Source organism: Lissotriton helveticus, chromosome 3_1 (genome assembly GCF_964261635.1).
Source record: "Lissotriton helveticus chromosome 3_1, aLisHel1.1, whole genome shotgun sequence".
Taxonomy (NCBI): Eukaryota; Metazoa; Chordata; class Amphibia; order Caudata; family Salamandridae; genus Lissotriton; species Lissotriton helveticus.
In genome coordinates this window covers 617,120,542-617,135,288 of record NC_136061.1, presented here as the reverse complement: position 1 = coordinate 617,135,288, position 14,747 = coordinate 617,120,542, and the positions used below count along the sequence as shown (strand labels likewise).

Genomic DNA, 14,747 nt, shown 5'->3' with positions numbered 1-14,747 from the left:
ATATTTGCTGGGCATACAAAGATCTCTGCAGGCTGCACCTGTAGTTCCTGACCTGTCTGCTCTGTCCTCCCCTCCAATCAGTGTGCAAAGGGCACCCCCCAAGCTTTGCACCAGGTGAGGTGGCACTGGTTGCACCACACTAAAGCTGGCACTGCAAGTTCTGTTTGTTTTAAGAAAGCTTGTGCTATGCATACCGACATCAGCACTGTAGGTGAGGAAGCTTGCACTTTTGCTCAGGGTACATTGTCTACTTTCTGTGAGTAAAGAAAATTGGTACTCCATTTACCTGCGCCATACCTCTCCTCTATGAGCAAGCAGGGCTTGTATGAACCTATTGCCTAAGTGCTAGGAAGCTTGCAGTGATCGTATTCATGCAGTACTTGCTCAGTGAATGAAGAAGCTTGCAGTGCAGTTGTGCATATGTTTTTGTGTATGTGGTCTGCACTGCGTCCGCATATGCTGGTGCTGACTGACAGGAAAGCAGCAGTACCGCGTTTTCTATGAAGCCTGTTCTGGGCTTAAATGATTGTTTTATACTGTAATTTTGTTACCAGATGACCTTTTGAGGGCCTCAGTACGTGCCATTTCCAGATTAGTTATAAGAATGTATAACACTGACATTTAGCCAGTACATTGTGCATTATGTCACATATTGAAAAGTACGCTTCTACTTTTTCTGCAGTTGTGGAATAATTCAGTGTCATTTGCACGTTCCTCAGTTAGGATTGACAGTATTTAAACTCCAAAAACCCTGCATTCCCTTGTTTTCCTAGCTTTATATTTAATCAGTGGTGGCTCCTCCGCTTAGGCGGAGGAGTGTCGCCCTACTGCTTTTCTCCAGTGTAAATAAAGGAAAAATAAAAATAAAATGATAATAACTTGATTTTATTAGCAGTTTATTTTTGCCTGCTGTGGTCGCTTTGCAGGTGGGGAGGGGCTGTTCTGCTGACAGTGGAGCAGGGGGAAGAGTGGTGGGCACTCTGTAAGTGTGCATGACTGTTTGGCCAAACAGTCATGCGCACTTTGTATGTTCTCCTCCCAGGCTGCAATACAGCCTGGGTGGAGTACATTCCCAGGCTCCCAGTTCCCAACTAAGTGCTAAACCACAGCGCTCAGACCACTCACACCCCTGCATTGCAGAGTTGTGATTGGCTTAGTGGAGCCTGGGTGCTCCCTGTTCTGGTCAGAGCTGAGAGACAATGAGGAGAGACTCAGCAAAGAGGTAGGTGTAATTTTCTTTTTCTTACCCCCTCCCTCTCCGCCCCGATCCATGCCAGCCGCAACTGTATTTAATTGATGCTTGTAATTCTTTTTATACTGCACTTTATTTCAGATCTCAAGTCAAAATACTTTACCAGAGATCCTCAAAATCCTTTTGTGCAACCTCACGCGGATTTTTGTACCAGCGGCCACTAACAACACCGGTATACAGTTTGTGACATACGTCCTCTCCAACTATTGTTCTACCGACCAATCCCTGCTTAGTGCTTCTGTCCAGGAAGTGAGTGTCCTCCTGCTGCCGGTGAGTATGCCTCTCCCTGTCCGTCATGCATGCCTCCAAGAATTGCAGCTGTTATTCTAAGTGTACTGAATAAAGTTATTGGCTGTTATTATATGAAACAGAACCACCACACCCCTTCAATGCTCAAGCATGTATGTACTCAATTCAATTGCATTGTATTTAACTAGTCTACCCTGCTAAAGTTAACCTAAATATACTACAGTTCTACTCTACTCCATTACGCTCTCCACCACCACTACCACTATTATACGTGCCAACATTTTAAAACAAGAAAGAAGGACATTTTGAAAATACAATTGGGGACTTTAGGGTCTATTAGTATGGCAGTCGGATGACTGCGCCAGTCCGGCAGTGGTAACCGCCGGGCCGGCGGCAGTCATCCGCCTATGATCGCACCCTAGAAAACTGCTGGTCCCTTTAGCATGGCAGTGACAATCGGGCCAGTGAGATTTTCCACCCACAACTTTTCTGCTGGTAGCAGTCCACACGCTTGCCTGGCGGGAGTAGCAGGACCACTAAAATGGGGCAGGTGCAGGGCCAGGCTCCGCCGGTATGATTATGATGCCGGCGATAGCCAGCCTTTCCGCGGCAGCCTGTCTCCGGGGGCCCATTTAGCGGCCCCCAATGTGTTTTGGGGGGTGTGGGTGCCCTGGGTGTCCCTGTACCAGGTGGCAGGCACTGTGCAGTGCCTGCCACGCAGTGCAGGGATATGCGGGATATGGTTTATAGGACATTGCGGTGGTGCTGCTGGCAGCAGCAAATGCTGCAATGTTAAATGCCGCGATCTGACCGACGTGATCGGATTTCGACTACGGAGCATACTAATTGGACCAGCAGTTATGCCGCGGTTCTAGAGGGCGGTGTTTTCCCGCTACCATGGCGGTCGGAGTGATTTTCTGACCGCCATCCTAATAGACCCTAAAGTAATCACCATTGACATTCCATGAAGCAAAGGCAATTTCAGGCTGTAGAGTGTTAAAATTAGGTGTTTTTTGGCTTTAAAATAATCAGGAGTCTCCCTCCTGAATCGGGACTCCAGGCATGTTTGGCCACTACTTCCCTCTCATTTGTTTTAATCTAGTGCAGCTTTTTCTGCTCTACAATACTGCATAGCACTATGCTCTACTCTATTGGGCTGATGATATAATTTACTTTAGCCCACCCAACTTCACAATCTTACAGTTTTATGTAATCTATTCTGCACAACTATGTTTTTGTACTCTTCTGTATTGTACTTTGATCAACTGTTTTAAATAATTTTTGATTCTAAATGAATTTGCTTTTTTTTCCACACCCAAATGTGAGTAACATAACAAAAGTTGGCAAAGATTTACTCAAACTGAGCAACCATCCTGAGCAGTTCAACGGGCAACATTGCAGAACAAAAATTGAGGCAAGGTCTTTCTAAAAACACTTCCATAGATATGGGACTTTACACCTATTTATCACAGAACCTTGCTGGCCCCCATGCAAAGTTATTAGTTTCATAGCAGTATTGTAGTGTATTCAACGCTTGCTGGGCATCACGCAATGTGGCTCACTTGTAAACACTATAAAACAATGCCAACAGACCTCTCTGACTGTATTCAATGAGAACACTCAGAACTATAAAGGGCACTCAAATTCCGAAAGCTTACAGGACCGTGCAATTTGTATACGTTAATAAACAAATGCACATGATAATATTTTTTTGTGGTTTTGTTTAGTGCATAAAAGACCCACTGGGTTGTAAATTACTTCAAATGTTGGAACTGGAAGAGTAGCAATATAGTAGTAAGATCAGACAACAAAAGACATTTGGGAGCATCGGACAACAGTAATATAAAAAAGCCAAAGTAAAAAAGAATTCAAGGAGGCAGAAACGGAATTATTACAGGAAAACAATATTTACAAAGAATGTGTGAAGCATGTATACATTACAAACTATGAACTAAAGATACCTCTGGAATTATTTCAAAGGTTAGAAAAGGAACAATTCACATTAATGAAATGAGAGAGAAAGATGGTCCAGTACGTTATTTTCTTAATAGCAGGCTATAAAGAGAGAACCATATTATCTTTCAAACTTGGAAGTGTCCTTGAAATGCTCCCAGTATCTAATCTTGCCACTACATATAAGGCAGGGTCATTGGAATGATGTAATTACGTGCAGCATTTCCTGAATAATTGATACAAATGAGACGTAACTTTTTCCCATATTGTATTAACATATATGTCAGAGGCTTTCCAACCGAGATAATCAGTTTCAATTCCGACCGCCTAATTACAATATAGGCGCTGGAATTTAAACCGGCCACTCATTGCAGCTGGATTCCGACGGGCTCAAGGAGCCCGTCAGCCAGTCGGAGGCTGGCCCATAATCCCAATGGACAGCGTTTCCGGCGTTGGGATTACGATGCTCAGTTTCCGACAGGCTTTCCATGCTGGGCTTTTTGACATGGAAAGCCTGTCATAAAGCGAGTTTGGGGGCCCCAAGTAGGGCCCCCTTCTCTTTGTGGCCTCTGGTTGGGGGCCAAGGGTGCACACATGGTACCCCCCTTTCATCCTTGCACCGCGTGCCAGCTACCTCACGCTGCCTGCCACACGGTGCAGGGATGAACGCAATCTCCCATTTCCCTATGGGAGCTTGTGGTACTGCTGGTAGCCACAGCCCAAGCTTCCATAGGGAAATGGGAGCATGTGACCGCACCATGTGCAGTCTCATCATAATTCCGAGGTCAGGACAGTCGACCAGAGGTCAGTCATTCCTGATTCCACGATGATGTCTGTCGAAGGCAACTCCAACCAACATCATAATAGGGACCATAGTGTTAACGTTTTAAAAGCACAAAATCATGAAGTAATACTGACACAAATTGTTCAGATTTTCTCCGTATAATTTGCCTATTCTGGCTGTGTAATTTAGTGAACCCTGTTCAATAAATTGGCACTGTCCTGTTGCATAATTCCAATGGCCCTGATGTAAGATTGCCTATAGAATAGCTAGGTGCTCTTTTAAAGACTGTAGAACAATTTTGCAATCAGATTTTGGATTATTGAATTTTACTTTGCACAGAAAACTTGGTAATGCACTTTTTTGGGATTGTACTTTATTTGATTATAGAATTTGACTCACCTATCTCGATAGAAAGATAAAGACATTGTGCACTCAAAGAAGGAAGGCTTGCAATCTAAGATGCCCATGGAGTCTAACCATGATTGAACTGAAACAATTCTTCATGGGATGGTGGGAGGGGGAAATGAGCATAAATTATGTTTTTGATGGTTCAAATGTGAGATTGGGATTTCCCATTCATATCTGTATGCTGTCAATAGTTTGTGTTGAGGGATGTCACCAGGTGAGAAATCATTCAAATGAAGTTGAGTGTTGTCAGTATGTAACTGGTCTCAAATGCCTGAATTGCAGGGGCGTGCCTCAGGGGGTTACATGAGCAGATAATAACATAACATACCATCTACTGTACTGCATTCTGCTGTAGTCTACTATGCCTAGCTACAGTCCTTTCTATTCTACTGAAGCCCACTCAATACAGAGGAGATTCAGTAATGAGCATTCTACTGGGCTGTATTCCTTTCTACGGTAATCTGCCAAACTCTACTGTACTGTAGTCTGCTCCTCTAGTCTATTACAATTTCCTCAACTTTAATTTACCCATGTGCAGTGTAGCCTTTGTTACATTACCACACTCTGCTGTACACTATTGCACTCTGTTTCACCATACTAGATTATGCTTTATACTAGGACAGTCATCTTAACCATATATTCTACTTCTGCCTGTTTTGCTCTACTCCAGTGTTTTACTTTCAGCTACACGCCTTGATTCTGTTTCAGTCTAGTCCACTGAACTATGCTCTTCTCTACGCTACATTAGTCAGTTGTCGTCTACTGCATTTAATGTAAACATATTGTGATCTTCCCTGCCCTGTTATATTCTAGCCTCTTTCAATGTTCAATATTCTGGCAAGTACTGTGACTTTCCAGACTAATGAACCTTATTTCTCTTCTATGCTATTATAGTTTGATCTATCCACTTCTGCTTTGATTTACTGCACTTAGTTTCACTCCACTTCCGTACACTCTGTAGGTATTCTATTCTACAACAGTATGTTGAAACCTTCTATGCTACATCTTCCAAGGGCAGGCATAATAAGGAGAAATATCTGTATTTCTCCTCTTTTTATGCATTGTGCAGCACATACATGAAGTGTAAAAAGCCTCAAAGGATTGTTTTTGTGCAGGAAGGTGTCCACTTCTGCACAAAAACAATCCTGCCTGCAATGCAGACACCTTGCATCATGGGTTCCTGCATTGTCGCTAGGCAGCCAAAAGTGTGCGAGTGTAAGGAGCAGAAATGCGCTATATTTTCATAGATATGGCACATTCCTGTCCTTTCATTTCACACAGCATAGCAAGGTGTCCTGCTGCATTGCTTTGCGTAAAAAAATGATACATTTTGGCCCCAATCTCCTAATTAAAATATCTATCGGCCGTTCCCCTGGGTTCTTTTTTCAACCCACTAAGTACACTGTAGTAAGTGGCCATGAGACAGAATCAGCACTATCAAAAATGATATCATTGTCATTAAATGGATTTCTATGTTTATGTCTAAATTACTTCACTTCATCCCATCCTACTCTACTACACCAGAATTATTTCAATCCTCTTTTTTCGCCACTCTATTTACTTCTGATTGGCTTCACTCTGGTCCCCTGTTCGCTGGTGTATTCTAATCTTTCTACGAGTTTGCTTTGCTTTGTTATATGCAGCACTTTTCTCTGTTCTGTTACACCGTCCTCAGCTATTTTCTTCATTGAGCCACACTACTATGTCCTGGTGTACTATATTATTTTTTATGTTGTTCTACTATATGTACTCAATTCTACACTAGCTTACACTCTACATTTTTCCTCTTAACTTTGCTTTAGTTTGCTATGTATTACCATATTAAATTTCTACCCCATGATACTTTGAAGTTTCTACTTTCAATTCTTTTCATCTTTGTAATATTATATTGCATGCTTATTTTCCTTATCATGCCTTATTCTTGATTTTTCTGTGAAGCTGTGCTCTAATCCGCTCCTTTTTATTTCTGTATAATACACTTCATTTCATTGTACTTTTTCATAACGTATTGTCTTTTTTACTCAGCATTATGAAATATTTTTGCATTTAGATCTCTGATGCTCCTATCGGTAAAATCTGGGCAGGGAATTTGATATGGCGTATCATATTTCAAAATGTTTGTACCATCTTCAGTCACTTTTACATTTCACTCCTTTTCATTTTTCCACTCTGCTGCCTCCAAATAGATTCTCTGTCATATGTTAATGACTGACCCTAATTTTGGACGGGGCACGGTACGACAAAAGTAAATTAACAAACACAAAGCAAAAATAGGCATATCTTACCCCCAGAATCATCAAGAACACATTTTGCTATTCCTTAATAGCGAAAAATACCGATTCGCTATTAAGGAATAGCAAAATGTTATGCATCAAGAAATCACTACAAAAATAGCGATTTCTAATAATTCCTTAATTGCGACTCGCAAATTGCGAGTCTCAATTAAGGAATATCTCCCCATTCATTCCTATGGGCCTAGAGGCCCATAGAAAAATAGGAAGACAATCTCAATTTGCTAATTGCAATTAGCGATTCGCAAATTGAGATTGCGATTTCAAGGGTGCAGGGGTGTCCAAAGGACACCCTGTTGCACCCCCTGAAATTGATGTGTGCACATATGTTGCGCACACACATGCCCTTAGGGCATGTGTTTGCGCAACATGAAACTTTGAAAAATGCACTTTAGTGCATTTTTCAAAGTTTTTGCAAATTACCACGAAGATGTACTTCATGGTAATTTGCGTGCCCTAATAGCGAATTCGCTATTTTTTTCACTTTCATGCATTGCATTTAAGGAATATCAATTTGAGATTCCTTAAATGCAAGGAATCGCAATTTAGCGATTTCTTAATTAGCGATTTTTGCATTTGGGATGATGCATCCCAAATGCAAAAATACCGCTCGCAAAGGGCCAGATTCTCAGAATCTGGCCCTTTGTGAGCGGATTTAAGCTTGATGAATCTGGCTGTTATAGACACGAAGTGCGACTGTTCAATTTACTGTGACCTTATAGGACCTGAGAGAACACAGTTTACCAACATCTTGCATGCTCGTACCTCTCACACAGTAGTCATGATTATAACCTAAATTGTCACATCAGTATAGATGAGTACATACCTGACCCAAATAAAACATCAGCTACAATAGAAGGAACCTCTGGAACCAAGATCAAAACCAAGATTAACAAATTCAATTAATTATCATTTAAACATCAGTATAAAGTATGTTCATGAACTGCAGCCATTTTGTCCCCAAACATCAAGTAGTCAGTTTTTGAAAATGAATACATTTTGCAATTAAACATAGATTTCTCTTTTTGGGTAAATAAAATCAATCCCAACCAAACAAGCAATTGACATTTTCATAAACCAAGAACCTTTTGGGCTAAAATACCGGTTTCTATTAAAAAAAAAAATATTGTTGGTGTCATTACAAATATGAAATTTACAATGAAAGGAAAAATCTTTGTATCAGTGGGAGGGTTTGCAGAATAATGTGTTGCCTAACAATGACGGTTCAAGCTCCAGAACAAAGCAGTAAGGGCCATATATATCAAGCAAATTAGCATTCGCAAAGGCGGAAATTGCTAAATGGTATGTATGAAACATATTTGAAGCAAAATAAGGAATCGCAAAATTTGCCATTCCTTATTTTGCGATTGCACTTAAGGAATCGCAAATATTGCGATTCCTTAAATGCAATGTATCAAAGAAAAATTAATGCAAAAATGCCCATAAGGACTCGCAAATTACCACCAACTTCTAGTTGGTGGTAAGTTGCGAATTCTTTAAAAAAAGCAATTTATGTAAAATCCAAAGGTGCCATATGACACTCATAGATGCCCTTAGGGCATGTATGTGCGCCATATGCCCACACATGTCATTTTCAGGGGTGCAGCAGGGTGTTCTTGTGACACCCCTGCACCTTTGAAAATATTCCTAAATTGCGATTAGCAAATTGCTAATCGCAAATTTCCCCTTCATTCCTATGGGCCTCCTGGCCCATAGAAATGAATGGGAAATTTGCGCACTTTAGGAATATTAAGGAATCGCTAAAAAGAAGCGATTTCCTACATACATACCATTTTGCGATTTCTAAATAGCGATTCCTTAAAATCGCTATTTAGACATCGCAAATGGTGATGATGATACATATGGCCCTAAGTGAGTTTGACTCAATCTTAAATAATTCGCAATTAGTTCTAGGGCGACATCATGGCCAATCAACTCATGCTGGTTCATTCCTGCCCACAAGGCCCCTGCCGTGGTTTTCATATATTCATGAATGTTTTGGACACCAATGTCTCTTTTTAAATTACTTTCACTAATGGCATGCACCAAGCCACCCACCACCCTGTGCCATCTGTCCACTTGTAAAGCTTCGTTGCTACCCCATTCACAGATAGTGTTGTGAGTCAATACACACGATGCTTAACTGTTTAGGGGAAAGCTGAACTCTCCCCACATGCCCAAAATACCGATCTGCAGTGCCCAATACTTATTGTCAACTGAGCCATGCCAACAGGTTTATGAGCACTTTCCCCAGAAAATCTGGACTTATGCGCTCCCCCAAACTGTATTAAAGAACAATTTGTCTATCCTTTTGCATCTCTGACAAATTGAAACATGCACTGACCCATGATAAATATTTCTACTGTTATTAGGAGGACGCTTTATGTAAAATCGTGTGCTATATTAGACTAAAGTTAACTGGGATGGCCACCTTTGTCTGCTCCGGCCCCCCTCAATCCTCCTCCCATTTATTTTTTTCTCAGACATCCAGACAGGTGTGTGCTTTTGTCCGCATCTTATATATCGTTGCGCTTGACTGCTCGGCTAGCTCCTCTCCGAGCACTCCAGAATATATGCACGTGTAATTCTGGGAATGTTCTCCCACTCAATACTATATTTCCATAATGGGTGTCTGACCATTCGGATATGAATATTTTAACTGTGCTTGATTCACAGTCAACTTAAAATTGGTTGAAAGTATTCATGACGCCTTGCCCATCAGAGCCCCATGTTTTGAGAGGCACCTATGATGCAATTATGTCACATTATCCGAGTCCTTTCAACCTGGTCACTTTCCCACTCATTTCCCCCACACTAATGGGAGTTTATTTAGTCAGCTTTCCCATCCAAAGTGAGAGCATCTGCAGCAGCTTTCCCGAATTCAGCTCCTGACTGACAAGCTGTCGGTGCTGTTGACACTGTTGAAATAGTGGTTGTAAGTAAGTCCTGTCTCCTACGGATAACCTATCAGCCTGACTGGGGACGCGCAGCCTGGGTGACAAGTAATCATTCCTTATTTAGGGATGTTAAATCCCCTCTATACCTTTCTGGACAAGTCGTACAGCGAGGTGCACTGTGTTTTCCCGTCCTACAGCAGCATTCGCAGCAGCCTATCAATCTTCTGGAAGTAATGTTTGGGGTCCACAATGGGTGTTCTTTAGGACAGCAATGTGGAAGTGATATCATTTTCAGTAAGGCACCCACCCACCCTTAGTAGGGAGGGAAGGGTCTCCTCCATTGTTGAATTATATCGCCAAACATATCAAACATTCTTGCCCCCTTAAACCCCAGTTTACCAACCTCAGGACCCCCAATAAACAGGAACTTATGAAAATCATAAATTCTATCTGTTCTGGCTCCCCTATGGATGCCTGCCCACCAGAACAGTTCAAAGCGATCATGGAAAGCCTATTATTGGATCATATAAGCAGCATGATCACAACCTCATTCCAGGAAGGCAACGTCCTGAAAAACTGGAAATCTGCTCTGGTACTCCCATTAAAAAAGAAACCGAATATTCCTATTACTCAGCTCCAAAACCTGCGGCCAATTTCCCTTCTCCCTTTTTGTGCCAAGATCATAGAGAAGGTAGCCAATCTCCAACTCATGGAGTATTTGGAGAAAGAAGCTCTCCTCCACCCTTCCCAATCAGGATTTAGATCAGGCCATTCGACAGAATCAGCCGTCCTATATTCCACCGAACTGATTCGGAAACTGGTGGATGAAGGGGAGACAGCAGCGTTGGTCCTATTGGACCTAAGTGCAGCGTTTGACACCGTGCTGCACTCAACGCTGCTGTCTCGGCTCTCAGACATAGGAGTAAAAGACTCTGCCCTCACCTGGTTTCAGTCATACCTCACCGAAAGAACCTTCCAACTTCACTGCCCACCCTTCAAATCTTCTCCTCGCGATGTTAGCCACGGGGTTCCACAGGGCTCTAGTTTGAGCCCTACCTTATTTAACATCTACATGGAACCCCTGGCATACATCGCGGAGGAATTTGGGGTGGGCATTGTCAGCTATGCTGACGACACCCAGTTGGTGTTCAAAATAACGCCAGACAGTAGAGACTTAGGGCCAGATGTAGGTAGGCTTTTACCGGGTGGTAACGGCCGAATTCGGCCGTTACCACCCGGTAAAAGCAATTTGACATGTAGGTCCCTGTAATTTACAGACTCGGTAAATTTACCGATAGGTAAATTTACCGAGTATGTAAAATACCGAGTCGGTATCATTACTGATTCCGGAAAATTGGTATGTAGGTGGGACTCTTCTGAGTCCCACAAGCAGTACAACATCGGTATTTTACCATCAAATACTACTTGATGGTAAAATACCGTTTCTGGTGTGCATGCACATGTGTGCATGCACACCTATGCCATATGACAGGCAGACCTGCCCTTAGGGCAGGTATGCCTGCCACATGGCACCCGAGCCTCTTTTGGGGGTGCCAGAGGGTGTCAAAGTGACACCCCCTGCACCCTTGTGACAGTCGGTATTTTCCGATGTGGTAAATACCGACCGGTAAATGCCCAATCAATCCTATGGGCTTCAAAGCCCGTAGGAATGCATGGGCATTAACTGGTCGGTATTTACCACATCGGAAATTACCGACTGTTTCCGATTCGGTAATTGCACATCTGCAATTACCTACATCTCGGTATTTTTATTTTCCGACCTCTTAAATACCGAGTCGGTATGACTCGGTATTTAAGAGGTCGGTAAATAAAATTTACCTACATCTGGCCCTTAGCTTCCAACTTCTCTAACTGCATGTCAAAAATAGCGACATGGATGAACGCCAACTGCCTCCGTTTAAATGGAGATAAAACCGAGGTACTAATAGTTGGGAAGGATACCTCAGTCTGGTCGCAAGCATGGTGGCCTAGTGAGTTGGGAGAAGTACCCATGCCTGTAGAGAAAGTGAAGAATCTCGGAATCATGCTTGACACCGATCTCTCAGGCAGAACTCAGGTAAACAAAGTAACAGGCAAATGCTACAGTACTTTAAAAGTACTGCGTAAAGTATTAGACCTTCTCCCAACCGAAGCAAGAAAGACCATAGTCCATGCCTTAATATCCCCTCATTTGGACTATGGCAATGCTCTCCTACTTGGTCTTAATCAAAAGAGCCTACACCAGCTTCAGTGCATTCAAAACTCTGCTGCACGACTGGTGCTTGGTCTCCCTAGGAGAGCATCCACTAAAAATGCACTCGCCAAGCTTCACTGGCTACCCATTAAAGAGAGGATTATATTCAAAACTCTCTGCTATGCACATCGCATTGCTCAAAATAAAGGTCCCAGTTATCTGAGAGGCCTTCTCACCATCCATAGGCCGGTTAGAAACCTCAGATCAGCAGGCATGATGCTATTTAAAATCCCTCGCATCACTAAAGCTAAAATGGGAGGAAAATCCTTCCGCTATTTAGCCACCAAGCTTTGGAATGCCCTACCGATACAGCTCCGGATGGAGCCATCGGAAACCAGGTTCAGAGTCAAACTCAAAACGCATCTATTTCCCACAGCTTAGCTCCTCTTCCTGTTCTCGGGCCTCTGGACGGGTTGAACTTGCAGTCAGCGCGGGGACACACAGTTCTGTGCAGCCAGGCGCTTAATAAATGATTATTATTATTATTATTATTAAACAGAATTTGCAGATTGTATTCAGTGAACTTGGTCTGGCTACTGGTGACATCTATGCTGAGCACCTCCATTTTTTCTTGCCAAAACTGATGCCTGCTCAGAGCCCTTGTTTTCCGACTTTGGAACAGAAACAGAGTGGACTTAGTCTAGTTCATTCAGAACTGACACCTGCATATAATGTGTGTGTGTGTGTGTGTGTGTGTATGTGTGCATGTGTGTGTGTTTGTATACATGCATGCACACGCATGTTGCACAGTAGAAGCCCAATCTGTTAAACTAGTTCTGCCCCCCAAATCATTCCTGGTCTGTCTAAAATCCCCTTTTCAATGTTCCCCCTCTGAATATTCTCGATTGGATGGTGTCCTTCCATATCTATGTTTCTATCCTGTATTCTTCTCCTCTGTGTTTTCCAAAACTCCTATTTTATTTTTGTCTACTTCTTTGCACTATTTTTACTACTATTATCTGCTTGTTATGTCATACCATACTGTGTTCTAGTCTAAGTTTTGGCCTGTTTCCGTTTTCAGCCATCCTGTCTGTTCTTTTCTTTTCTATGCCATCCTGTACCGTGTCATTCAAGTATTTTCTAAGCTGCAGATGACTACCTATGTTAAACCTTCTGCATTGCACACCAACCTTCATCAAGTAGGGTGCAAGCATGACAACAAATGCACTACCTCCCTGATGGGCTAAAAATACAAATAAGACATTGGCCAAGATAAAAGTCCCCTTGTTCGGATAGTCACTTGGATTTTACTGGGTTAATCAAGCTGTGCCCACAGTACAAGGATTATTTCTTATGTATGAGTATGGAACAGTATAAGAAAAATATATTTGATTAACCTCTATTACTTATTATTCTTCTGTTTTTTAATATAGCTACTGGCAGACCCTGAGAATCAGATACTGTTGCTAACAGGAGTCTACAAAGGTGTGGCAGTGGTCAAGACTGTTCAAGGAAGCACAAGCCTATGGAACTCTCTTTTAGATCTCCCTGGCCAGATTTTCAATCTAAACAGGTAAAATGAAACCCAAGAGTATGCATTGACTGTGTATGATATTTTTAGAGGGAACGAGTGAAGTGTTTAACATGTTTATTTGGTATGTTTCCTTATTTATTGTTTGTTGTAGTGTGCTTCTCACTATTATGCAAAAAGCTTGTTTTCATACCACACACTGTAATTCTTCTGATTTATTTATTTATTTGTTTATATAGCACTCCGGACGGGCTTCATAGATAAGTGCAAATGCAGGTGGGATCAAAAACAGAAGAGGGTGGTCTTAAGCAGCTTCCTAAAGTGGAAATTGTTAGAACACTGTCTCAGGTGCAAGGGAAGCTCATTCCAATACCGAGGGCCTAGGCAAGAAAGGGCTTTCCCCCTAGCCTTGCCCTCCTAACTCGGGGGACCTCCAAAAGATGTTTGGAGCTCGAGCAGAGAGACCTAGAGGGCCGGTAGCGTATGAATTTCTCCGAAAGATAAATAGGACCAAGATTGAAAAGCGCCTTATGGATGGTACAGCAAATTTTAGATTTTACCCGTTGGCGTATTGGAAGCCAATGAAGTTGCAAAAGAAGAGGGCGGGAGGCCGTCCTAGGGGGCACGTTAAGAACTAGTCACGTCACCGTGTTCTGGACCACCTGCAGTCTGTACATCGAGGTCTCATTAGCAGAGATCAGCAGACCGTTACAGTAGTCCAGGCGGCTTAATATAAGTGTCTGAGTCAGAGTCTTCCGAGTGGAATCCGGAAGGAGAAGAAAGACTCGCCGAAGTAGGCCCAGAGTATGGAAACAAGTGCCTGCTGTCTGAGCGACGTGCTTCTTTAAAGTAAGGGCTTGATCCAGACAGATGCCTAGGTTCTTAACAGAGACTTTAGGGGCAGGAGGGGTGCCAAGGTCGGTCGGCCACCACTCGGGAGACCAAAGTAACGAGGCCTCTATGAAGAGTAAAATCTCTGTTTTCCCGACATTACACTGGAGGAGATTACTCTTCATCCAGTGTGAAATGGCTCTCATTCCCGGGGAGAACGTCAGCTGTACAGAAGGGGTGAATTTGTCAAAAGGGAAAAGCAACTGTGTATCGTCGGTGTATGATATTGGGGTAAACCCATACGTACTCAGGACATTGACCAAGGGAGCAACATAGATATTGAACAGAGTGGGGCTC

General features: G+C 42.6%; 1 protein-coding gene across 1 annotated transcript in view; it reads left to right on the top strand.

Annotated features, from left to right (window-relative positions):
* ABCA12 (ATP binding cassette subfamily A member 12) overlaps positions 1-14,747 on the top strand; it is a 644,885-nt gene that overhangs the window by 196,829 nt on the left and 433,309 nt on the right. The window contains exons 6-7 of the mRNA XM_078680598.1: positions 1,334-1,522; positions 13,462-13,601. Of these exons, the coding sequence (XP_078536724.1) occupies positions 1,334-1,522; positions 13,462-13,601 (329 nt within the window). The remainder of the gene's footprint in view (positions 1-1,333; positions 1,523-13,461; positions 13,602-14,747) is intronic.